Genomic DNA, 27,951 nt, shown 5'->3' with positions numbered 1-27,951 from the left:
GACAAGCTTCCAGGGCTGCTGAGCGGCAATGGAAGAAATCCCATTCAAATGATCATTTCACCGCATACAAGCAATCCCTCCTCATATTTAAATCCTCACTCGCTGATGCAAAACAGGCCTACTTCTCATCTCTCATATCTTCCCTGTCACACAGCCCTAAACAACTTTTTAGCACTTTTAACTCCCTTCTCCGTCCCCCAGCGCCCCCACCCTCTCCTCTCTTCTCAGCTGAGGACTTTGCCAAATATTTCAAACAAAAGATAGTCAACATCAGAGAAAGCTTCACTACACAGTCCCCACAGACCCTCTACACAACGGCTCGGTCCTCTTCTCCCAAAACCCGCTTCTCCACCATTACAGAAGAAAAACTCTCCACTCTACTCTCCAAATCTCATCTGACCACCTGTGCACTTGACCCAATCCCATCCCACCTCATCCCTAACCTCACTACAGTGTTTATCCCAGCCCTAACTCATCTCTTCAACCTATCACTAAACTCTGGTGTCTTCCCCTCTGCTTTTAAACATGCTACCATTACACCCATCCTCAAAAAGCCTTCACTTGACCCATCTTCCTTGTCCAGTTATCGCCCCATATCACTTCTTCCGTATGCCTCAAAGCTACTTGAACAACATGTCCATTCAGAACTGTCCTCCCACCTCTCCTCCTGCTCCCTCTTTGACCGCCTACAATCTGGCTTCCGACCCCACCACTCGACCGAGACTGCCCTTACCAAAGTCACCAATGACATACTGACAGCCAAAACCAAGAAAAAATACTCTGTCCTCCTTCTCCTTGACCTGTCCTCTGCCTTCGACACTGTTGACCACTCCCTTCTGTTGCAAACTCTCTCATCTCTTGGCATCACCGACCTGGCCCTCTTCTGGATCACATCATACCTCACAGACCGGACGTTTAGCATCTCCCACTCTCGCACCACCTCCTCGTCTCATTCCCTCACTGTTGGTGTCCCGCAAGGCTCTGTCCTAGGACCCCTGCTCTTCTCTATCTACACCTTTGGCCTGGGACAGCTCATAGAGTCCCATGGCTTTCAGTATCACTCCTACGCTGACGACACACAAATCTACCTCTCTGGTCCAGACATCACCACCTTACTATCAAGAATCCCACAATGTCTATCTTCTATATCATCCTTCTTCGCCTCTCGCTTTCTAAAACTTAACATGGATAAGACAGAATTCATAATCTTTCCCCCATCTTGTTCAACCCCCTCAACAGACCTATCTATCATGATCAATGGCTGCACACTCTCCCCGGTCAACAAAGTCCGCTGCCTTGGAGTGACCTTGGATTCTGCCCTCTCCTTCAGACCGCACATCCAAGCACTTTCCACCACCTGCCGCCTCCAACTAAAAAACATCTCCCGCATCCGTGCTTTCCTTAACTTTGAATCTGTGAAAATTCTTGTACATGCCCTCATTATCTCTCGCCTAGACTACTGCAACATTCTCCTCTGTGGCCTTCCATCTAGCACTCTCGCACCCCTCCAATCTATCCTCAACTCTGCTGCCCGACTAATCCACCTCTCACCCTATTACTCCTCTGCCTCTCCCCTCTGCCAATCCCTTCACTGGCTCCCCATTGCCCAGCGAATTCACTTCAAAGTACTAACAAATACATACAAGGCCATCCATAACCTGTCGCCTCCCTACATCTCTGAGCTACTTTCCCGATACATCCCCACACGCAATCTCCGATCCTCACAAGACCTCCTTCTCTCCTCTCCTCTTATTGCCTCTTCCCACAATCGACTCCAAGATTTCTCCCGTGCATCCCCCATACTCTGGAACTCGCTACCCCAACATATCAGACTCTCACCTACATTGGAATCCTTCAAAAGAAACCTGAAAACCCACCTCTTCAGACAAGCCTACAACCAGTGACCCTGCTGCCTCTATACCGCCATGACCAACTTAACTCGCACCTACTGTGTCCTTCTCCCATACCATGTAGATTGTAAGCCTCACGGGCAGGGCCCTCTCTCCTTCTGTACCAGTTTGTAACTTGTCTTGTTTATGATTAGTGCAATTGTCTGTATTATGTATGTGCACCGCTCATCATATGTACAGCGCTATGGAATGAATGGCGCTTTAATAATAAATAATAATAATAATAATAACATATTTTTTAGAGTCTGGTTGAACCTTTCTATGAGGCCGTCTGTCTGCAGGTGGTACACGGACATCTGCAACTGTTTTATGCGGAACAATTTATATAGCTCCCTCATGACCTTGGACATAAACGGGGTCCCCTGGTCAGTCAATACCTCTTTAGGGAGTCCCACTCGGGAGAACATCTCCATTAACTCCCAGGCTATTAACTTAGCCGACGTATGACGAAGTGGCACCGCCTCGGGGTACCGTGTGGCATAATCCAAGATTACCAGGATGTGTTGGTGACCCCTAGCGGACTTCGGGACGGGGCCTACGAGGTCCATCGCGATACCCTCAAACGGTACCTCGATGATCGGGAGGGGTACCAAGGGACTACAGAAATGGGGCTGGGGGATAATAATCTGGCAAGTTGGGCAAGACTCACAATACTGTGCCACCTCTTTAAACACACTCGGCCAGTAAAACCGCTGTAGAACTCGGTCCTGTGCTTTCTGCTGGCCCAGGTGACCCCCAAGAACATGTTGGTGGGCTAATTCTAATATGAGCTTACGGTAAGGCTTGGGCACCACCAATTGTTCAATTTGCTCCCCCCGTAACTGATTTTCCCGGTATAGCAATTCTTGGTGAACGACAAACCGGCCCACCCTCTACTTATCACCACATTTTCCCAGGCCCGAGTCAGGGTGGGATCCCGGTGCTGTGCAGTACCCAAATTTTCACCAGAGACGTTGAGGTCTGCCAACTCTGGTCCTGGTGGCAATTCCTCCACGTCTCTCACCATCACATTTAGTGGGGTTGTCTTCTCCTCCTCAGAGGTGGATACCCCCACTGCGGGCCCTTCAGCCTCAGGTTCCCAGGGCTCCAGGTTCCCCCCTGAGCAGGGCCACTCTGGTTGGGCTACCCCTGACCTGTGTGTATCATCACATTTAACCTCTGGCCACAGGGACGGAACACCGGGGAAGTCTCTCCCTATTACTAGTTCGTGTGGGAGGGTGGTGGCTACAGCCACCTCGTGAGTCCACTTGCCGGCCACCGTGGACAAGGTCACCTGGGCGGTGGGATAATCTTTTAAGTCCCCTTGAATACATACCACCCCCACCTTTCGACCCGTGTACTCGACGGGCAGCGCTAACTAGGGTCACCAGGCTCCCTGAGTCCAGCAGCGCCACCGACAAAGTATCTCCCACCTTCACTTGGCACAGGTGGCTTGTGTCCAAGGTCTCAAGGGCACCGGCTGCACAGAGTCTCCTGGCATATAACGACTGCCGATAGCCATAGTTGGTGTCCATGGGTTCATCTTGACGGGGACAGTCAGCTCTTATGTGACCCAATTCCTGGCACCGCCAGCAGATAATGGGAGCCAGGTCTGTGGGCGGCAGGTTCCGAGCAGGCTTTGCTGGAACCGGCCTCCGGGTCGAAGGCGGGGCTTTCCTGGTTTTAACCGGCCCCCTCCCAAAAGAACCCCCTTGTATATTTATAGTGGCCTCAAAACGCTCCACGAGGTCGACCATCTCTAGGGCGTTACCCGGCGATACCTTGCCGACCCAGTGTTGGAGAGTGTATGGCAAAGCCCTCCAGAAAATGTCAGCCAACAACCGGTCCAGCATAGCAGCGGGGCTCAGTGTCTCTGGCTGCAGCCATTTTTGTAAACGATGCAACAAGTCATAATATTGGGGTCTGGCAGGTTCAGCCGGGTTAAACTCCTACTGATGGTGATGGATCATGTGACGGACCATGTGATGAGCGCATTGACGTCACCACAGGTCCTTTTCCTGTGCACAGCAAAGATGAAGACAGAAGAGAAGCCGGGCTGCGCGAACAAGTGGATTAAGGCGAGTTAAATTTATTTTTAATTTTTTTTTAACCCCTCCAGCCCTATTTTACTATGCAGTCTGTATTAAGAATGCTATTATTTTCCCTTATAACCATGTTATAAGGGAAAATAATAATGATCGGGTCCCCATCCCGATCGTCTCCTAGCAACCGTGCGTGAAAATTGCACCGCATCCGCACTTGCTTGGAGAAAATCCATTGATGGAATAACCTGGTGATTCAGTAGGTTCAGGTGGTCGCTGACCTCATTCTTGGAGCACATTCTGTTGCTGAACTTAGACCTGACCAACTGCAGCAACCCCAGATCATAGCACTGCCCCCACAGGCTGGTACAGGAGGCACTAGTCATGATGGGTACATCCCTTCATCTGCCTCTCTTCTTACCCTGATGCACCCATCACTCTGGAACAGGGTAAATCTGGACTCATCAGACCACATCACCTTCTTCCATTGCTCCAGAGTCCAATCTTTATGCTCCCTAGCAAATTGAAAGCTTTTTTTTTTTCTTCTGGTTTCCTCACTGATTAGTGGTTTTCTTACGGCTACACAGCTGTTTAGTCCCAATCCCTTGAGTTCCCTTCGTATTGTGCGTGTGGAAATGCTCTTACTTTCACTATTAAACATAGCCCTGAGTTTTACTGTTGTTTTTATTCGATTTGATTTCACCAAACATTTAAAGGGGTTATCCCACATCGCCTTTTCATACTTACCTGCTGCCACCGCGCGTTCACTTCCTGGATTCTGACTGGGGGCGGGCTTCATCTTGATTGAAGTCTTCTCCTGGCCGGGCCGCGCGCTGGACTGAACGCGCACGCTGCCGCGCATGCGCCATGTGACTTATTTCTGGCCAGTATAGTACAGAGCCGGCGTGCGCGTTCGCAGCTCTGTACTATTCTGGCCGGGAAGAAGTCACTGCCGCGCATGTGCGGCAGCGTGCGCGGTCAGGACAGCGAGCAGCCCTGCCGGGAGAAAAGGAGTCGTCTTCTGAGCAAGCGCGACTGGAGAAGAGCGGTGGCCGTAACCAGGGGAGACCGAGTCACAACAATAAGGTATATGGGAATTAATTTGATCCTAAACGGTGGGAATTTTTTAATCAAGTATATTTACAAAAATGATCACTGTCAAATCATTAACTGATTTAACAGTGATCATTATGATGGGATAACCCCTTTAAGTGATCGCCGATCACGATCATTCAGAATTTCTCTGCTTGATGCATGCCAATGATCTGACCCGTCTCAAACAGACTGACATCTTTTCCACGAGCACGAGATGTGTCTTTCGACATGGTTGTTTAAAAAATGAGAAGCAACTCATTGCACCAGTCGGGGTTAAATAACTTGTTTCCAGCTGAAAGATAATCGCCCCCATGCAGTAATTATCCAATAGGAGGCTCATAACTATCTGCTTAGTTAAATCCAGGTGGCGACTTTTTTTTTGGACAGGCAGTGTATACAGTGGATATAAAAAGTCTACACGCCCCTGTTAAAATGTCAGGTTTCTGTGCTGTAAAAAAATGAGACAAAGATAAATCATTTCAGAGCTTTTTCCACCTTAAAACCTATAAACTGTACCACTAAATTGAAAAATAAACTGAAATCTTTTAGGTGGAGGGAAGAAAACAAAAAAAACCTAAAATCATGTGGTTGCATAAGTGTGCACACCCTCTTATAACTGGGGATGTAGCTGTTTTTAGAATTAAGCAATCACATTCAGAATCCTGTTAAATAGGAGTCAGCATACACCGGCCATCATTTAACCTCTTTAGGACACATGACGTACCGGTACGGCATGTTGTCCCGGTACTTAACCCTTTCATGACCAAGGGTCATTGATGCCCTAGTGTCCAGGTCAAAATTTACAAATCTGACATGCGTCACTTTATGTGGTAATTGCTTTGGAACACTTTTACTTATCCAAGCCATTCTGAGATTGTTTTCTCGTGACACATTGTACTTCATGACAGTCATATATTTGAGTCAATATTGTTCACCTTTATTTATGAAACAATTTACCCAAAATTTAGAAAAATTCACAATTTTCCAAATTTCAATTTCTCTGCTTCTAAAACAGAAAGTGATACCTAATAAAATATTTATTACTTAACATTCCCCACATGTCTACTTTATGTTGGCATCATTTTGGAAATGTCATTTAATTTTTTTAGGACGTTAGAAGTTTAGAAGCAATTCTTAAAATTTTTAAGAAAATTTCCAAAACCCACTTTTTAAGGACCAGTTCAGGTCTGAAGTCACTTTGTGGGGCCTACATAGTGGATACCCCCATAAATGACCCCATTGTAGAAACTACACCCCTCAAGTTACTCAAAACTGATTTTACAAACTTTGTTAACCCTTTAGGTGTTCCACAAGAATTAAAGGAAAATGGAGATTAAATTTCTAAATTTCACATTTTTGGCAGATTTTCCAGTTTATTACATTTTTTTATTTAACATATTGAGGGTTAACAGCCAAACAAAACTCAATATTTATTACCCTGATTCTGCGGTTTACAGAAACACCCCACATGTGGTCGTAAACTGATGTAAGGAAACACGGCAGGGCGCAGAAGGAAAGGAATGCCGTATGGTTTTTGGAAGGCAGATTTTGCTGGATTGGTTTTCTGAAAGCCATATGTTTTTTATTTTTTGCCGATCGACTTGTGCAGGGGCTTGTTTTTTGCAGAAAGTGTTGAGGTTTTAATTGGTACCATTTTTGGGTACATAGGATTTTTTGATCATTCATTATTACACTTTATGGGGCAAGGTGACCAAAAAATTGGCTGTTTTGGAACAGTTTTCATTTATTTATTTTTACAGCGTTCATCTGAGGAGTTAGGTCATGTGATAGTTTTATATAGAAAATCGTTACGGACGTGGCAATACCTAATATGTATACCTTTTCTTATTTATTTAAGGTTTTACACAATAATAGCATTTCTGAAACCAAAAAAATGATGTTTTAGTGTCTCCATAGTCTGAGAGCCATAGCTTTTATATTTTTTGGGCGATTGTCTTAAATAGGGTATAATTTTTTGCGGGATGAGGTGACGGTTTGATTGATACTATTTTGGGGGTCATAAACCTTTTTGATCGCTTGCTGTTGCACATTTTGTGATGTAAGGTGACAAAAATAGCTTTTTTGGCACAGTTTTTTTTAATTTTTTTTATGGTGTTTATTGGACGGGGTCTATCATGTGATATATTTATAGAGACGGTCGTTATGGACGCGGTGATACCTAATATGTGTATTTTATTTTATTTTTTTTAAAGGGAAAGGCAATTTCTTTTTTTAATTTACATTTTAATTTATTTTTTTATTTTTCATTTTTATTATTTTCACTTTCTTTTTTTATCAAGTCCCTCTTGGATCATGAAGATCCAGTGGGGCTGATGGCTGTACTTTGCAAAGCGTCTGGTTGCTATGGCAACCATCGGGCGCTGCCATCACAGCGCTGCAGCCCCGATGGTTGAGAGAGGTAGCTCCCTCCCTCTATTAACCCCATGGGGTTACAGCAGAGTGTCAGCATAGAGCTGACACTCGCTGCTGATGGCGGCGGCTCAGGAATGGTGCCGCCGCCATCACACACAGCAGGGGGACCGGGGGCAGCGCTGGAAAGGGGGGGGGGAGTGGGGTACGGCCGCTAACATTGAGGGTGAGGGAGGCTGGGGCAGGAGGGGCGAGGAGAATGCATGGGGCGGACCGCATCAGGGGCAGACATGAATATGGATCGGGCGGGGGAACTACTGCATCAGGGGCAGGCGCGGACAGGGGGGTGTTGGAGGCGCACAGATCGGGGGCCACAGAGACACTACCTGATTTCAGGCTCTGATCTGCAGAGCGCAGATCAGAGCCTGAAACCGGCATTTTTTTCACTGCCGCAATCCGATTGGTTAGTCTGCACAGACTAACCAATCGGATCGATTGTCGGCAAGGGGCCACTCTGATTGGTCCCTTGCCGGCATTACTGGACTGTATGCTGTCCGTGACAGCAGCAGTGCAGGGGCAGCAGCAGTGCAGGGGCAGAAGCTTTAAAGAGCTGGTTTGACGTTTATAGACGTGATAGCTGCACGGGGCATGTGCAAATATTGCAGTCGGGAAGGGGTTAAGGACACATGACGTACTGGTACGTCATGTATATTTCCGATCACCGCCGCCCGGCGGACGGTGATCGGAACAAGGTGCCTGCTCAAATCGTTGAGCAGGCACCTTGGCTAAATGCGCGGGGGGTCCTGTAAATCCCCCCCCCCCCCCCCGTTTCGGCGATCGCCGCAAACCGCAGGTCAATTCAGACCTGCGGTTTGCGGCTTTTTATGGTGCGGCGGCGGCAGGCGGTGATGCCATCAGGTCCCCATGGGGCTGTAGGGGGGACCCGATCGCATGGAAGGCAGCGAGATGCCTTTCTGAGGCATTGCCGCTACCTTCCTGTGACGTGCCTGTGAGATCCAGGCCGGAAGCTCTATGAGTAATACCCACAGTATTACTCATACAGCCAATGCATTCCAATACAGAAGTATTGTAATGCATTGTAAAGGATTAGACCCCCAAAAGTTGAAGTCCCAAAGTGGGACAAAAAATTAAGTGAAAAAAAAGTTTTCACCCAAAAAAATTTAAAGTTTCAAGTAAAAATAAACAAAAACGTAATTTTCCCCAAATAAAGTAAAAAAAAACTGGTAAAAACTAGGGTGGGGGAGGGGAGTTGACATATTAGGTATCGCCGAGTCCGTATCGACCGGATCTATAAAAATATCACATGACCTAACCCCTCAGATGAACACCGTAAAAAATAAAAACTGTGCTAAAAAAAACATATTTTTGTCACCTTACATCACAAAAAGTAAAACAGCAAGCGATCAAAAAGGCGTATGCACCCCAAAATAGTGCCAATCAAACAGTCATCTCATCCCGCAAAAATCATATCTTACCCAAGATAATCGCCCAAAAACTGAAAAAATTATGTCTCTCAGCAATGGAAACACTAAAACATGATTTTTTTGTTTCAAAAATGAAATCATTGTGTAAAACTTACATAAATAAAAAAAAAGTAGACATATTAGGTATCGCCACATCCGTAATAACTTGCTCTATAAAAATATCACATGACCTAACCCCTCAGGTGAATACCGTAAAAAAATTTAAATTTAGACGGTGTAAAAAAAGCAATTTTTTGTCACCTTACATCACAAAAAGTGTAATAGCAAGCGATCAAAAAGTCACACGCACCCCAAAAATAGTGCCAATCAAACCGTCATCTCATGCCGCAAAAATCGTACCCTACCCAAGATAATCGCCCAAAAACTGAAAAAACTATGGCTCTCAGACTATGGAAACACTAAAACATGATTTTTTTGGTTTCAAAAATGAAATCATTGTGTAAAACTTACATAAATAAAAAAAGTATACATATTAAGTATCACTGCTTCCGCGACAACCTGCTCTATAAAAATATCACATGATCTAACCTGTCAGATGAATGTTGTAAATAACAAAAAATAAAAACGGTGCCAAAACAGCTATTTCTTGATACCTTGCCTCACAAAAAGTGTAATATAGGGCAACCAAAAATCATATGTACCCTAAACTAGTACCAACAATACTGCCACTCTATCCCGTAGTTTCTAAAATGGGGTCACTTTTTTGGAGTTTCTTCTCTAGGGGTGCATCAGGGAGGCTTCAAATGGGACATGGTGTCAAATAACCAGTCCAGCAAAATCTGCCTTCCAAAAACCGTATGGCATTCCTTTCCTTCTGCGCCCTGCCGTGTGCCCGTACAGCTGTTTACGACCACATATGGGGTGTTTCTGTAAACTACAGAATCAGGGCCATGAATAATGAGTTTGGTTTGGCTGTTAACCCTTGCTTTGTTACTGGAAAAAAAATACTAAAATGGAAAATCTGCCCAAAAAGTGAAATTTTGAAATTGTATCTCTATTTTCCATTAATTCTTGTGGAACACCTAAAGGGTTAACGACGTTTGTAAAATCAGTTTTGAATACCTTGAGGGGTGTAGTTTCTAGAATGGGGTCATTTTTGGGCGGTTTCTATTATGTAAGCCTCGCAAAGTGACTTCAGACCTGAACTGGTCCTTGAAAAGTGGGTTTTTGAAAATTTCTGAAAAATTTCAAGATTTGCTTCTAAACTTCTAAGCCTTGTAACATCCCCAAAAAATAACATGTCTGAGTAATTTCTACAAAAACCTTTGTACCGAACTCGGGTTCAGTTCCAGGTGGTACCTTGTAACAGAACCCGAGTTCGGTACTAAGGTTTTTTTTACAGTAGAAATTAATTAATGAAACATAGAAACATAGAATGTGTCGGCAGATAAAAACTATTTGGCCCATCTAGTCTGCCCAATACAGCATCCGAAGTCGATTCGCTCATCCATAGCCAAGTCAAGGCTGTTGTCACAGGATATCAGAAAGAACTACAACTCTCATCATGTCCAATTTTTTATAGGATATCGGAGGGGAAATCTACATTTCCTAATTTGTGTAGAAAAAAACACTAAGCTCATCTACAACACCATGCAAAGTCCTGCCCCTACACTGATCACATGGTGGTGACATCATCAAAGGTCCTTCACCACCTCTTATTCTCCCCACTGCTAAACCCCACCCCTGTACTGATCACATGATAGTGACATCAACACAGGTCCTTCTTCTCCTTGTATATCCACTGCTGAGCCCCGCCCCGCCCCGCCCCCTACACTGATCACATGATAGTGACATCATCACATTTCCCCCTGGACTAATCACATGACGGTGAGGTCACCCCAGGTTCTTCACCACATCTTATCCTCTTTACTTTTGAGCCCCGCCCCCTGCACTGATCACATGACATTGACATCACCCCAGGTCCTTCACCACCTCTTCTCCTGAGCCCCACCTCCTGTACTGATCACATGACGGTGACGTCACCTCAGGTCCTTCAGCTCTGGCAGTGCAGCAGATACTGGTCGGTAGTCACTGCTGAGCCCCGCCCCCTGATCACATGACGGTGACGTCCCCCCAGGTCCTTCAGCTCTGGCAGTGCAGCAGATACTGGGCAGGTCCTGGTCGGTAGTCAGGGCTGAGCCCCGCCCCCTGCACTGATCACATGATGGTGACGTCACCGCAGGTCCTTCAGCTCTGGCAGTGCAGCAGATACTGGGCAGGTCCTGGTCGGTAGTCAGGGCTCTTGTTCTCTCTGGTATCAGCCATTCCTCCAGCCTGCAGGTAAGATGAGCTGTGAGGAGACAGTGTGGTGGAGAGCTCAGACATGTCACCTCTGGAGATTCTCCTCCACTACACACAAGGAATCCTTCTCCGCTCCTCAGCTTAGTATGATGGGGGAGGAGTAGTGGGGATAGTGGGGGTTGTCATCATTCGCTGGCCCCTGACTGTCCTGGTGAGGGGCCCCTGCCTCCAGGAGCAGAATGAATGGAGCGGGGGCCCGGCCTGAGCTCAGCTCTCTCCAGTCTCTTCTCTAGGAGTTCTGGACACAGCTGAGCACAGCCCAGAGGTGGGACCTGCATCTATCAGACATTTATCTCCTGTGGAGCCACCAGAGATCTCCATGTTGGGGCCCCTGGAATCCATGTGGTGGGGGCTTTGAGAAGCGGGGGCCCCTCCAGGCTCAGGAAGCGCGGTTCTGGAGGTGACATCTGGTCTTGTCCCCTGGATGATTTCTTCTCCTCTTCTCATAAAGGCGCCTGCAGTACTAGAAGCCTCCAGCTCCTCCAGGTCTCTCCTCTTCTCCTGAATGACCACCAAGGATGGACAGGAAGGAGATCAGCAGAAGAATATTAGACCTCACCTTGGAGATCATCTCCCTGCTGAGCGGAGAGGTAAACTTTTCTAGATTTCTCTCCTCTTTATTGTATTCTGTAATAAGTCAGACATCGGGGAGGAGAATCCATCATAGGAAGTGATAGGAAGAGTCCAGGGTCCTGGAGAACGGCCTCCAGACCTTCCAAGTGATGGAGAACCTGAAGATCAGCCCCCAATATGGTGAGTGATGTGTCATGTGACCAGTGACCAATAGTCATGTTGTAGGAGCCATGAGAAGGTAAGTAGGCACGTTGTACCAGGAGGAGAGGGCCGGAGGAGAGCACATGGCCCCTGAAGGGTTTATTCCCTAAGTGTCTCTCTCCATCCACAGGAGTACACAATAGTGAAGAAGACATCGGGGGACTGTGTGACTCCCATCATCCATCTCCAGGAGTCAGGAGGGCGGAGCAGGACCCCTCCCCCCATCACAGAGCCTCCCCCTCACCCACTGATACATGAGCAGAAGATCCTAGAACTAACCCACAAGATGATGGAGCTGCTGACTGGAGAGGTGACACTGCTGGGAATGCTGGGAAATTCTCCAGTAACAGCACTGGAGGGGTCTGGGTGATGACGGTGTCATTGTGTTGTCAGGTTCCTATAAGGTGTCAGGACGTCACTGTCTATTTCTCCATGGAGGAGTGGGAGTATATAGAAGGACACAAGGACCTGTACAAAGAGGCCATGATGGAGGAGCACCAGCCTCTTATATCACAAGGTAAGAGCCGTCATGTGCAGTGTGTACACGTGTGTGCAGTGACATGTAATGGAGGAGCACCAGCCTCTTATATCACAAGGTAAGAGCCGTCATGTGCAGTGTATACACGTGTGTGCAGTGACATGTAATGGAGGAGCACCAGCCTCTTGTATCACAAGGTAAGAGCCGTCATGTGCAGTGTATACACGTGTGTGCAGTGATATGTAATGGAGGAGCACCAGCCTCTTATATCACAAGGTAAGAGCCGTCATGTGCAGTGTATACACGTGTGTGCAGTGACATGTAATGGAGGAGCACCAGCCTCTTATATCACAAGGTAAGAGCCGTCATGTGCAGTGTATACACGTGTGTGCAGTGACATGTAATGGAGGAGCACCAGCCTCTTATATCACAAGGTAAGAGCCGTCATGTGCAGTGTATACACGTGTGTGCAGTGACATGTAATGGAGGAGCACCAGCCTCTTATATCACAAGGTAAGAGCCGTCATGTGCAGTGTATACACGTGTGTGCAGTGACATGTAATGGAGGAGCACCAGCCTCTTATATCACAAGGTAAGAGCCTGTCATGTGCAGTGTATACACGTGTGTGCAGTGACATGTAATGGAGGAGCACCAGCCTCTTATATCACAGGGTAAGAGCCGTCATGTGCAGTGTATACACGTGTGTGCAGTGACATGTAATGGAGGAGCACCAGCCTCTTATATCACAAGGTAAGACCTGTCATGTGCAGTGTGTACACGTGTGTGCAGTGACATGTAATGGAGGAGCACCAGCCTCTTATATCACAGGGTAAGATCCGTCATGTGCAGTGTATACACGTGTGTGCAGTGACATGTAATGGAGGAGCACCAGCCTCTTATATCACAGGGTAAGAGCCGTCATGTGCAGTGTATACACGTGTGTGCAGTGACATGTAATGGAGGAGCACCAGCCTCTTATATCACAGGGTAAGAGCCGTCATGTGCAGTGTATACACGTGTGTGCAGTGACATGTAATGGAGGAGCACCAGCCTCTTGTATCACAAGGTAAGAGCCGTCATGTGCAGTGTATACACGTGTGTGCAGTGACATGTAATGGAGGAGCACCAGCCTCTTATATCACAAGGTAAGAGCCGTCATGTGCAGTGTATACACGTGTGTGCAGTGACATGTAATGGAGGAGCACCAGCCTCTTGTATCACAAGGTAAGAGCCGTCATGTGCAGTGTATACACGTGTGTGCAGTGATATGTAATGGAGGAGCACCAGCCTCTTATATCACAAGGTAAGAGCCGTCATGTGCAGTGTATACACGTGTGTGCAGTGACATGTAATGGAGGAGCACCAGCCTCTTATACCACAAGGTAAGAGCCGTCATGTGCAGTGTATACACGTGTGTGCAGTGACATGTAATGGAGGAGCACCAGCCTCTTATATCACAAGGTAAGAGCCGTCATGTGCAGTGTATACACGTGTGTGCAGTGACATGTAATGGAGGAGCACCAGCCTCTTATATCACAAGGTAAGACCTGTCATGTGCAGTGTGTACACGTGTGTGCAGTGACATGTAATGGAGGAGCACCAGCCTCTTATATCACAGGGTAAGATCCGTCATGTGCAGTGTATACACGTGTGTGCAGTGACATGTAATGGAGGAGCACCGGCCTCTTATATCACAGGGTAAGAGCCGTCATGTGCAGTGTATACACGTGTGTGCAGTGACATGTAATGGAGGAGCACCAGCCTCTTATATCACAGGGTAAGAGCCGTCATGTGCAGTGTATACACGTGTGTGCAGTGACATGTAATGGAGGAGCACCAGCCTCTTATATCACAAGGTAAGAGCCGTCATGTGCAGTGTATACACGTGTGTGCAGTGACATGTAATGGAGGAACACCAGCCTCTTATATCACAAGGTAAGAGCCGTCATGTGCAGTGTATACACGTGTGTGCAGTGACATGTAATGGAGGAGCACCAGCCTCTTATATCACAGGGTAAGATCCGTCATGTGCAGTGTATACACGTGTGTGCAGTGACATGTAATGGAGGAGCACCAGCCTCATATCACAAGGTAAGACCCGTCATGTGCAGTGTATACACGTGTGTGCAGTGACATGTAATGGAGGAGCACCAGCCTCTTATATCACAAGGTAAGATCCGTCATGTGCAGTGTATACACGTGTGTGCAGTGACATGTAATGGAGGAGCACCGGCCTCATATCACAAGGTAAGACCCGTCATGTGCAGTGTATACACGTGTGTGCAGTGACATGTAATGGAGGAGCACCAGCCTCTTATATCACAAGGTAAGACCCGTCATGTGCAGTGTATACACGTGTGTGCAGTGACATGTAATGGAGGAGCACCGGCCTCTTATATCACAGGGTAAGACCTGTCATGTGCAGTGTATACACGTGTGTGCAGTGACATGTAATGGAGGAGCACCAGCCTCTTATATCACAAGGTAAGAGCCGTCATGTGCAGTGTATACACATGTGTGCAGTGACATGTAATGGAGGAGCACCAGCCTCTTATATCACAAGGTAAGAGCCGTCATGTGCAGTGTATACACGTGTGTGCAGTGACATGTAATGGAGGAGCACCAGCCTCTTATATCACAGGGTAAGATCCGTCATGTGCAGTGTATACACGTGTGTGCAGTGACATGTAATGGAGGAGCACCAGCCTCATATCACAAGGTAAGACCCGTCATGTGCAGTGTATACACGTGTGTGCAGTGACATGTAATGGAGGAGCACCAGCCTCTTATATCACAAGGTAAGATCCGTCATGTGCAGTGTATACACGTGTGTGCAGTGACATGTAATGGAGGAACACCAGCCTCTTATATCACAAGGTAAGAGCCGTCATGTGCAGTGTATACACGTGTGTGCAGTGACATGTAATGGAGGAGCACCAGCCTCTTATATCACAGGGTAAGATCCGTCATGTGCAGTGTATACACGTGTGTGCAGTGACATGTAATGGAGGAGCACCAGCCTCTTGTATCACAAGGTAAGAGCCGTCATGTGCAGTGTATACACGTGTGTGCAGTGATATGTAATGGAGGAGCACCAGCCTCTTATATCACAAGGTAAGAGCCGTCATGTGCAGTGTATACACGTGTGTGCAGTGACATGTAATGGAGGAGCACCAGCCTCTTATACCACAAGTTAAGAGCCGTCATGTGCAGTGTATACACGTGTGTGCAGTGACATGTAATGGAGGAGCACCAGCCTCTTATATCACAAGGTAAGAGCCGTCATGTGCAGTGTATACACGTGTGTGCAGTGACATGTAATGGAGGAGCACCAGCCTCTTATATCACAAGGTAAGACCTGTCATGTGCAGTGTGTACACGTGTGTGCAGTGACATGTAATGGAGGAGCACCAGCCTCTTATATCACAAGGTAAGAGCCGTCATGTGCAGTGTATACACGTGTGTGCAGTGACATGTAATGGAGGAACACCAGCCTCTTATATCACAAGGTAAGAGCCGTCATGTGCAGTGTATACACGTGTGTGCAGTGACATGTAATGGAGGAACACCAGCCTCTTATATCACAAGGTAAGAGCCGTCATGTGCAGTGTATACACGTGTGTGCAGTGACATGTAATGGAGGAGCACCAGCCTCTTATATCACAGGGTAAGATCCGTCATGTGCAGTGTATACACGTGTGTGCAGTGACATGTAATGGAGGAGCACCAGCCTCATATCACAGGGTAAGAGCCGTCATGTGCAGTGTATACACGTGTGTGCAGTGACATGTAATGGAGGAGCACCAGCCTCTTATATCACAAGGTAAGAGCCGTCATGTGCAGTGTATACACGTGTGTGCAGTGACATGTAATGGAGGAGCACCAGCCTCTATATCACAAGGTAAGAGCCGTCATGTGCAGTGTATACACGTGTGTGCAGTGACATGTAATGGAGGAGCACCAGCCTCTTATATCACAAGGTAAGAGCCGTCATGTGCAGTGTATACACGTGTGTGCAGTGACATGTAATGGAGGAGCACCAGCCTCTTATATCACAGGGTAAGATCCGTCATGTGCAGTGTATACACGTGTGTGCAGTGACATGTAATGGAGGAGCACCAGCCTCTATATCACAAGGTAAGAGCCCGTCATGTGCAGTGTATACACGTGTGTGCAGTGACATGTAATGGAGGAGCACCAGCCTCTTATATCACAAGGTAAGAGCCGTCATGTGCAGTGTATACACATGTGTGCAGTGACATGTAATGGAGGAGCACCAGCCTCTTATATCACAAGGTAAGAGCCGTCATGTGCAGTGTATACACGTGTGTGCAGTGACATGTAATGGAGGAGCACCAGCCTCTTATATCACAGGGTAAGATCCGTCATGTGCAGTGTATACACGTGTGTGCAGTGACATGTAATGGAGGAGCACCAGCCTCATATCACAAGGTAAGACCCGTCATGTGCAGTGTATACACGTGTGTGCAGTGACATGTAATGGAGGAGCACCAGCCTCTTATATCACAAGGTAAGATCCGTCATGTGCAGTGTATACACGTGTGTGCAGTGACATGTAATGGAGGAACACCAGCCTCTTATATCACAAGGTAAGAGCCGTCATGTGCAGTGTATACACGTGTGTGCAGTGACATGTAATGGAGGAGCACCAGCCTCTTATATCACAGGGTAAGATCCGTCATGTGCAGTGTATACACGTGTGTGCAGTGACATGTAATGGAGGAGCACCAGCCTCATATCACAAGGTAAGACCCGTCATGTGCAGTGTATACACGTGTGTGCAGTGACATGTAATGGAGGAGCACCAGCCTCTTATATCACAAGGTAAGATCCGTCATGTGCAGTGTATACACGTGTGTGCAGTGACATGTAATGGAGGAACACAAGCCTTTTATATCACAAGGTAAGAGCCGTCATGTGCAGTGTATACACGTGTGTGCAGTGACATGTAATGGAGGAACACAAGCCTCTTATATCACAAGGTGAGAGCCGTCATGTGCAGTGTATACACGTGTGTGCAGTGACATGTAATGGAGGAGCACCAGCCTCTTATATCACAAGGTAAGAGCCGTCATGTGCAGTGTATACACGTGTGTGCAGTGACATGTAATGGAGGCCATGTATTCAGTCACTGTGCTTGTGTCTCCACAGATGGATCCAGGAGGAGAAATCCCCCAGAGAGATGTCCCCGTCCTCTGTATTCCCAGGACTGTCCAGAGGAGAAGCTCCCAGAGAACCCTCAGGTAGATGGAGCTGAGCCCTATACACATCTATATAGGGGGGTCCTGCAGTCATAGAGGGGTCATAGATGGTGGGGGTCTCTTCTGTGGATCTGTTAGATTTCCCACCTGTCTGCTGTATTGTACTGAATTGTTACAGATGACAAATCAGGGGGAAGATCTGACCGATATTAAAGTGGAGGATGAAGAAGAGCGGATGTTGGGCGATCCCCCGTGTAAGAGTGAGGTGGAGGAGAACGTTCCAGGAGATGTCACCACAGGTAAGGAGTCATGAATAGATAGAACACATTCAGTGAGACTCCACCTCAGAGCTATAACGAGGACCTACCTCTTGTATGTTAAACAATGTTTACCAATATTTAGGAAGTAGAAATTGAGCCATTTAAAGGGGTCCTCTCATTTCAGCAAATGGCATTTATCATGTAGAGAAAGTTAATACAAGGCACTTACTAATGTATTGTGATTCTCCATATTGCTTCCTTTGCTGGCTGGAATCATTTTTCGATCAAATTAAACGCTGTTCGCTTCCATGGTTACGACCAATCTGCAATCCAGCAGGGGTGGCTGTGGTCAGGGCGTTTTCCTTTTGTGTGCAAGCTCGACCACCCCTGCTGGAATACAGGGTGGTCGTAACCATGAAATCAGGCAGTGTATAATGTGATGGAAAAATTTATCCAGCCAGCGACGGAAGCAATATGGATAATAACAATACATTAGGGAGCACCTTGTATTAAGTTTCTCTACATGATAAATGCCATTTGCTGACGTGAGAGGACCCCTTTAAGCTGGCACCTTGGACCACCCACTTTTCCCAGAATTTGGTTAACCTGGCTACCCCTGCTTCATTGCTACCAGCTCTGAATTCTCAGGGACGGTCAAACAAGAGCAGGAGGAGCTTGGCACCATTATGGCAGAGCACCGGTGCACCGAATAGTGCGGCCCCGTCCACGGAGCGCCAAAAGCTTCAAATGCATAAAGATAGAATGAAGCACTAAAGGCCGGGATCGGAGAAAATTCAGTTTAACCACTTAAGCACTGTGATCAACCAGTTTGTAGGAGGCAGCCTTGACACAGGGGGGACGCTTCTACTGTAAAACGTAGACCCAGATCAGCTCGGCCGTGGGCAACCAGTCTGGGTCTGTAACTGGAGCCAATATACCAGTATAAAAATGTACTGTTAAGTGTCCCCCCGAAGATCTGGTATGACCACAAAGTGTGACACGATTTACATAACCGAATAGAAAGAAATGTTTCGGCTTTCGAAGGTGAATGTGCAAGAAAGAAAACGTGTCTGGTCCGGAAGGGGGATAAACGGTTATTAAACATGGGTGATGACATTCACGGGGGCTTCACACATCGTGTTTAATGCTGCAGTAGTTGGTGCAGTATTTTGAGCCAAAGACAGAAGTGGATTCAGACAGGATATAAACTATAGAGCATGGACGTCTACTTCTGCTTTGACTCAAGAACTGTGGTGGTGTCTTCCCCAAAAAATGCTGTATGTGTTGGAAAGTAGCCGTAAAAAACTAAGAGGCAGCACCACTGGAATTTGGGTCCGAGTTCTGACCCTAGCTTAGATGCCACCATCCATAGCTACCACAACATCTATGCAGTTAGGCCACTATTGCCTCCTTGACGTGATTGAGGCTTGATTTATGGGTTGTTTCCTTGCCAGAGCTAACGAAGGTCTCAAGGTCTGATGTGGACAGAAACCTATAAGGCTCTGAGGGTAGATTTTGGTCACATTTCAGAAATTCGTCAATTTTTAACATTTTTATTTATCTGCTTCACAAAATAGTCACTAATTAGCATTTAACATATCTCTACTTTATGTTGGTATACTTATTTAAAATAGTTATTAAAGTTTCACAGTAATTTTTCTATTTTTACTAAATTTTCAAAACCAATTTAGTTCTGAAAAGGCTTTGAGGGGCCTCTATATTAGAACCCTCCTCGCCCCAAAAGAACCAATTTTGGAAACTAAACCTTTCAAAGCTTTTATTTAGGAGTCTAGTGTATAGTATTTAGGAGTATAGTGTATAGTATTTAGGAGTCTAGTGTATAGTATTTAGGAGTCTAGTGTATAGTATTTAGGAGTCTAGTGTATAGTATTTAGGAGTTATTTAGGAGTCTAGTGTATAGTTTTTAGGAGTCTAGTGTATAGTTTTTAGGAGTCTAGTGTATAGTATTTAGGAGTCTAGTGTATAGTATTTAGGAGTTATTTAGGAGTCTAGTGTATAGTTTTTAGGAGTCTAGTGTATAGTTTTTAGGAGTCTAGTGTATAGTATTTAGGAGTCTAGTGTATAGTATTTAGGAGTTATTTAGGAGTCTAGTGTATAGTATTTAGGAGTCTAGTGTATAGTATTTAGGAGTTATTTAGGAGTCTAGTGTATAGTATTTAGGAGTCTAGTGTATAGTATTTAGGAGTCTAGTGTATAGTATTTAGGAGTCTAGTGTATAGTATTTAGGAGTCTAGTGTATAGTATTTAGGAGTATAGTATTTAGGAGTCTAATATATAGTATTTAGGAGTCTAGTGTATAGTATTTAGGAGTCTAGTGTATAGTATTTAGGAGTCTAGTGTATAGTATTTAGGAGTATAGTGTATAGTATTTAGGAGTCTAGTGTATAGTATTTAGGAGTCTAGTGTATAGTATTTAGGAGTTATTTAGGAGTCTAGTGTATAGTTTTTAGGAGTCTAGTGTATAGTTTTTAGGAGTCTAGTGTATAGTATTTAGGAGTCTAGTGTATAGTATTTAGGAGTCTAGTGTATAGTATTTAGGAGTTAATTAGGAGTCTAGTGTATAGTATTTAGGAGTCTAGTGTATAGTATTTAGGAGTTATTTAGGAGTCTAGTGTATAGTATTTAGGAGTCTAGTGTATAGTATTTAGGAGTTAATTAGGAGTCTAGTGTATAGTATTTAGGAGTCTAGTGTATAGTATTTAGGAGTTATTTAGGAGTCTAGTGTATAGTATTTAGGAGTCTAGTGTATAGTATTTAGGAGTCTAGTGTATAGTATTTAGGAGTCTAGTGTATAGTATTTAGGAGTATAGTGTATAGTATTTAGGAGTATAGTATTTAGGAGTCTAATATATAGTATTTAGGAGTCTAATGTATAGTATTTAGGAGTCTAGTGTATAGTATTTAGGAGTTATTTAGGAGTCTAGTGTATAGTATTTAGGAGTCTAGTGTATAGTATTTAGGAGTCTAGTGTATAGTATTTAGGAGTCTAGTGTATAGTATTTAGGAGTCTAGTGTATAGTATTTAGGAGTATAGTATTTAGGAGTCTAATATATAGTATTTAGGAGTCTAGTGTATAGTATTTAGGAGTTATTTAGGAGTCTAGTGTATAGTATTTAGGAGTCTAGTGTATAGTATTTAGGAGTATAGTGTATAGTATTTAGGAGTCTAGTGTATAGTATTTAGGAGTTATTTAGGAGTCTAGTGTATAGTTTTTAGGAGTCTAGTGTATAGTTTTTAGGAGTCTAGTGTATAGTATTTAGGAGTCTAGTGTATAGTATTTAGGAGTTAATTAGGAGTCTAGTGTATAGTATTTAGGAGTCTAGTGTATAGTATTTAGGAGTCTAGTGTATAGTATTTAGGAGTCTAGTGTATAGTATTTAGGAGTCTAGTGTATAGTATTTAGGAGTCTAGTGTATAGTATTTAGGAGTCTAGTGTATAGTATTTAGGAGTATAGTATTTAGGAGTCTAATATATAGTATTTAGGAGTCTAATGTATAGTATTTAGGAGTCTAGTGTATAGTATTTAGGAGTATAGTGTATAGTATTTAAGAGTTATTTAGGAGTATAGTGTATAGTATTTAGGAGTTATTTAGGAGTATAGTGTATAGTATTTAGGAGTATAGTGTATAGTATTTAGGAGTATAGTGTATAGTATTTAGGAGTATAGTATTTAAGAGTCTAGTGTATAGTATTTAGGAGTATAGTGTATAGTATTTAGGAGTATAGTATTTAGGAGTTATTTAGGAGTATAGTGAGCAGGTTCTCCCCACAGATGGTTAATAGATTTTTTTTAAATAGGGTGACAAACATTGAAACATTTTTCCCAATAAGGGTACGGTCACATGTTCAGGCTTTTTGATGCAGTTTTGGAAGCCAAAATCATGAATGGATCAAAAAAGTATAAAGAACAGATACAACTTCTCCTCTTATTCTCGAGTCACTCCTGGTGTCAGGAGATTTGGAAGTGTGATCGTAGCTTAATATGTAGAATTCCACAATTTATCTCAAGCACAGCAGGTCTCAGTCGGGAAGGAATGCCATATGCCTATTTGAGCGCTGATTTTGCTGGGATGTTTATTTTTAGGTCAGGTTTGCCGAGCCCATGAGGAACCCCTTCGACTGAAACCCCGCCATTTTGGAAACTACATCCATCAAGGCATTTATCCCATAAGTGTTTTGTAGAATTCAGTGCACAGAGGATGGTACAGAGCGAAAATAGAAAAATACACCCCATATGTTGTTATGCAAACTATACCCCTTAAGGTAATCCTGTAGGGGTGCAGTGAGATTTTGAGTACACAGATTTCAGCTTATGGGTACTTACAGTGCACATGGTGAAAATCTTGTGCAGCAGTTCTGCATCGTAATACAGTGCAGCTCAATTAAAAATCACTGGGTAAAATGGGTGACGTGCTGATACCATGAAAAACAACTCCTCCTATTATTAAGCATGTGCTATCAGAATGCAGTGCTCCCTTTAAAATGTAGATAAAGGATAAACTTGGCACTGAAATTGTAGTGCAGTGGAGTCATTTTATATAAATGATCATTATTGGGTTTATCTCTGGGTGGGCACTGTGCATTTTCCTTATAATGTAGGAATTTAAGAATTGGTTGAAAAAAAAAAATCGAGATGTGCTATTTAACTCTTGGCTTTTCTTGTTAGCTCCATATTCAGTACAATGCCCACAATTTAACTGTCTCCACTACAGCTACAGGAGTCTACTTATTGATTAAACAGTAGGATGTAGGACCTAGATGAGGAGAATTCCCCGGAGCCTTCAAGGGAGACTGTAAAAGAAGAGGCGCAGCGGTGTTACAATAATGAGTTAACAATTGATATACCATGTGGTGGCATTAGGGGCTCACCTTGATAGGTTGTACTGGAAAGTACAAGTTGCGTGTAGGCTTGAATAAAACTAAGTGGTGGGGGTGCGGGCTGTCTGTGTCTTGGGTACTTGAATAAGCTGCTATGCAAGAAGAGCTGTATGCTGAATGTACAGTGGGGGAGGGCAAAGATGCAGTCCCTGGTGTATTATTAACTCCACTCATGGAGCCACAGTGGTATGGCATAAAAGCTGTACTCCTTATGAGAACTTGTATATGTTGACTAATGTGATCGGCATCAATCCTCTGGGCTCTCCAATCAGTAAGCAGAAAGCTTGTTGGTGGTCAGTTTAGGAGTTGGTCACTTGGTCCTTTTATGGGCTTCCTTAAAAGTGATATTCACAGGCACAAGTTTGTTTGTTTTTGTGAAAGGCAGGTAGGGTTTCAAAAGGATTCTTCTGGATAGATCCAATCCTGGCTTACAAAACTGCATCTCAGACTGTATCAAAAACTGCATATGTGTTTCCAACCTGTTAAAAATGCTATACGTTTATATACTTTTTGATTAGAAAAAAAAAAAATCATGTTTTTTTTTTTTTTTCTTTTTCTTTTTCTTTTTTTAATCCTAACAGAGTATCCCTCTGAGGAAAATGTCATGTTGTCACTAAATTATAAACTAGAAGATGAAGACATCATGCAGCTCTCTTCAGGAGAAAACTTCTTTACTGTAAATGTACATCCAAGATTTCACAGTACAGATCTATCCTATAATCTCTCTAATCACGAGGAACCTTCTCCTGACCAATCACAGATTGTTACCACAAGTACAGGTCAGAAAGGGAGTGAAAGATTTCAGTATGGTAAACCATTCTCAGGGCTCTCTACACACAGAAGAATTCAAACAGGAGAGAAGCCATACTCCTGCTCAGAATGTGGAAAGTGCTTTACAGATAAATCAAGTCTTCTTATACACTTGAGGATTCATACAGGAGAGAAGCCATTTTCATGTTCACTATGTGGTAAATGCTTTAGAGAAAAATCAAGTCTTGTTATACATGAGAGAATTCACAAAGGGGAGAAGCCGTATTCATGTTCAGAGTGTGAGAAGTGCTTTACAGATAAATCAAGTCTCGTTAGGCATAAGAGAATTCACACAGGGGAAAAACCATATTCATGTTTACTGTGTGGAAAATCTTTTACAAATAAATCTCATCTTGTTAAGCATGAGAGAATTCACACAGGAGAGAAGCCATATTCATGTTCACGCTGTAGAAGGTGCTTTATAGATAAATCTCATCTTGTTAAACATGAGAGAAGTCACACAGGTGAGAAGCCATTTTCATGTTCACTATGTGGGAAGAGCTTTATAGATAAATCAAGTCTTGTTAGACATGAGAAAAGTCACACAGGAGAGAAGCTGTATTCATGTTCAGTATGTGAAAAAAGTTTTGCCCAAAAATCAAATCTTGTTTCGCATGAGAGAAGTCACACAGGAGAGAAACCATATTCTTGTTCAGAATGCGGGAAATGTTTTATGAATAAATCAAATCTGGTTACACATGAGAGAAGTCACACAGGGGAGAAGCCTTATGCGTGTTCAGAATGTGGTAAATGTTTCACTGATAAATCAAATCTGGTTACACATAAGAGAATTCACACAGGAGAGAGGCCGTATTCATGTTCCGAATGTGGAAAGAGCTTTATTACTAAAGCCAGACTTAGGGGTCATCAGCGAAGTCACACAGGAGAGAAGCCATATTCATGTTTGGAATGTGGGAAATGTTTTACAAACAAATCAAATCTTGTTAAACATGAAAGAATTCATAGAGGAGCAAAATCATTGTAAAATATTTTGCAAGGAAATCAAATTTTTCAACTCGTATAAGAATTCACACAGAGAAGAAACCATATTCTTTTCGGGATGTCGTAAATGCTATAACAGAAAAAAGTACCTGTACATTTAACATATCAGGTTATTTACAGAGATTAACAGCCAATAAGCAGGTTCATATTTGGGTAGAATTAGCCTGGATCTCCCAGACGACTAAATTCTATTTCTCTGGGATTGACGGTGACCAGGATCTATTCAGGAAAAGTACTGTGGATATAAGGAAGAGAAGAAGAGCCTTGTTTACTTCCAGAGCAGTGAGGATGAATTGTCCCCATGAACCTTGCTTCTTATCACTGTATTCACACCTCCACCCACACTGTGGCAGAGTCCAGAGTGACATGGGGACAAGTAACGACGCTCCATGTAATTGTTTTATAACGTATGTGGACATATTAATATTTCATCTTCATTTGAAGGATATAAATGTGATCAAAGTGAACAAGAAACACTAAGAAATGACTTTGCAGTACTTTAGAAAAAAAAAATATGTATAGAAGGAAATTTCATAAATGTATTTATCACTATCTTAAAAACCTTAACTTACTAATGAGCTGCTCCAGATTTGGTACAAACGATCAGGGATTTTCCAAGCCCTGCTAAGAAGAATGTGACAATCGCAGAGATTTCAGTACTGGTAAAATGGAGCTACATAGGGTAATAACCTTTGAATTACTCCTGCTATTGGTATGGCTGATAGGTGCTCACCTGATGCTGTAATGAAAGTCACAACAGCTCTTTGTGTGGGCCAGTCACTGGAACAGCAGGTCCATGGAGGTATCGATACACAAAACGAACAGGCCAAGTTCCCGCTGAAAGTATACATTGGTGCTTGAAGGTTTGTGAACCCTTCAAAATATTCTATATTCCTGCATAAATTCAACCTAAAACTATGGTAGATTTTTCACACACGTCCTAAAAGTAAATAAAGAACCAAGTCAAACAAAATTACAGTAGTCAAAATATTAGAACTGGTCATTTATTTGAGGAAAATCATATCACATGTCTGTAAATGGTAAAAGTATGTGAACCTTTGCTTTTAGTATCTGCTGTGAACTCCTATCTGCAACTTTTACCATTTCTGGTAATTGTTGATTAGCCCTGTGTCCCATAAGAGAAAAGGGAAAGTTTTTGCATTACAAGAATCAGCATACACATGGGGCGGACCAGCATAGCACAGGCATGTAACTCGTGGCGACGGCCATTTCACGCTTCAGCTCTTCCTCAGGGCCAAAATGGGTTGTTCCATCAATAATGCCAAGGCCTGAACCAGATGCAGAAAAACAGGCCCAAACATTATACTAACACCACCGTATTTCACAGATGGGATGAGTTTTGTTCTTGCTGGAATGCAGTGTTTTCCTTTCTCTAAACATAACACTTCTCATTTTCACCAGAAAGTTCTATTTTGGTCTCATCCGTCCACAGAACCTTATAGCAGTGTTCTTTTTGGAAAGCAGTGGCTTTCTCTTGCCATCCTGCCATGCAAACCATTGCTGTTCAGTGTCCTACTGATGGTCTCGTGAATATTAACATTTGCTAATATGAGAAAGTCCTTTAGTTTTCTAGAGGTTACCTGGGTTACATTCTGACCTCACAGACTATTGTACACCTTGCTCTTGGTGTGATCTTTGTTGGTTGATGACAGCTGGGGATGGTAATAATGGTCCTGAATTCCCTCCGCTTGTACACAATCTGTTCGACTGTGGATTGGTGGTGTCCAAATGGTTTGTAAGATGGTTTTGTAATCCTTTTCAGGCTGATGAGCGTCAGTAGCTCATCTTCTGAGGTCCTCAGAAATCACCTTTGTTCATGCCTTGATACACTTCCACAAACGTGTTGTGAAGATCAGACTTTGATAGATCCCTGTTCTTTAGATAAAACAGGTTGTCCATTCACACCTGTTTGACATCTCATTGAAAAAAACTGACTCTAAATTCACCTTCAAATTATCTGCTAATAACTAAGGTTTGCATATTACTTTTGTCACTCATAGATATGTGATATTTGATAATTTTTCTCAACAAATAAATTATCAAGTCTAATGTTGGACACATTTTTTTGATTTGGTTATCTTTCATATAATTTTGGATCGTGAGTGAAAATCTGTAGTTTAAGGTCAAATTTATACAGAAATATAGAAAATTCTGAATGGTTCACAAACTTTCAAGTACCACTGTATTTTCAGAATTAGTAGAAAAATCTCCAACAATGCGCACCAACTAGTGTTGTATGATTCTAACTTTATTTAGCATACTCGGGTTTACATATATGCCAAAATGTGCCAATCTCTCAACATGGAAGGCGTTACCTTAAAACTGACAGCTTGTGATCAGTTACATCAGTAGTTAAATATGTTTACAGTGCCTTGCAAAAGTATTCACCCTTTGAGTCTTGTTACTGCTTTGTTGCATTACAACCTGGAATTAAAATGAATATTAGTTTAGATATTATGTAATGGATCTGACAAAATAATTCTAATTGTTAAAGTGGAATGAAATCTTGGTAAATAAATTTAATGAAAACTGAAAAGTTGTGAGTGCATTTGTGTTTATATGTTCTGGTCCATCTAATTTACTTCAGAAGTCACATTATTAGTTGAACAAGGTCCCTCTCTGTGCAAGGTGTCACATGACCTGTCACATGAAGTTCATATAAATATCCCTGTTTTCAAAGGCCCTTAGTGAACAACCCTACTAAGCAAGCAACTTGAAGGCCAAAGTTCCTCCTTCCACAATATCATGATGAAGTGAAAGGAATGTCCTGGAATGGCTAAATCACAGCCCAGACCTCAATCCAATGGATAATCTATGGCATGACTTGATGTCACGTAGTGATGGGGGAGGAAACCCCACACCGACAACAGGAGGGAAGGGGAAAGGTACTAGGCCTGGAAACTAGGGATAGGGGGATGGTCACCACCTAGTGAGTCCCTAATCCGAGTCCTGACTACTATCAGTATGAACAGACCTTGATGGTAGGAATGTTCATACCCCGGAACCTAAGCCCTATCTCACCCTAAGAGGGCCCTGGAGATAGTGTCAGGACAATGAATAGCCTATTCCTTCCCAGCTGAAGGGACAGGAGACCCCCTCAGGCCTAACACCAAAAGGTAGGGGAAAACGACAAACAATAGGAAGAAAGACGCTTAACTTCGAAGTATGCGGACGAGCAGGAACTCAGAGGAGAACCAACACTAGCGCTTCCACAGCCAAAAGGAGCTATCAACCACATGGCATAATGGGTGAGGCCAGACTAAATAGGAGTTTGAATGAC

The 27,951-nt window shown here is 43.9% G+C and overlaps 1 protein-coding gene across 1 annotated transcript; it reads left to right on the top strand.

The window, feature by feature from the left end:
• The first annotated feature begins 17,918 nt into the window (after positions 1-17,918).
• On the top strand, positions 17,919-25,958 carry LOC120991980 (zinc finger protein OZF-like). The gene is made up of 2 exons (XM_040420743.1): positions 17,919-17,976; positions 23,420-25,958. The coding sequence occupies exon 2, from the start codon at positions 23,443-23,445 to the stop codon at positions 24,631-24,633; it is 1,191 nt and encodes a 396-aa protein (XP_040276677.1). The 5' UTR covers positions 17,919-17,976; positions 23,420-23,442; the 3' UTR covers positions 24,634-25,958.
• Positions 25,959-27,951: the final 1,993 nt, after the last annotated feature.

The sequence above is a fragment of the Bufo bufo genome, chromosome 2 (genome assembly GCF_905171765.1).
Source record: "Bufo bufo chromosome 2, aBufBuf1.1, whole genome shotgun sequence".
Lineage (NCBI taxonomy): Eukaryota > Metazoa > Chordata > Amphibia > Anura > Bufonidae > Bufo > Bufo bufo.
The sequence above is the reverse complement of the archived record's forward strand: the minus strand, read 5'-3'. Positions and strand labels throughout refer to the sequence as shown.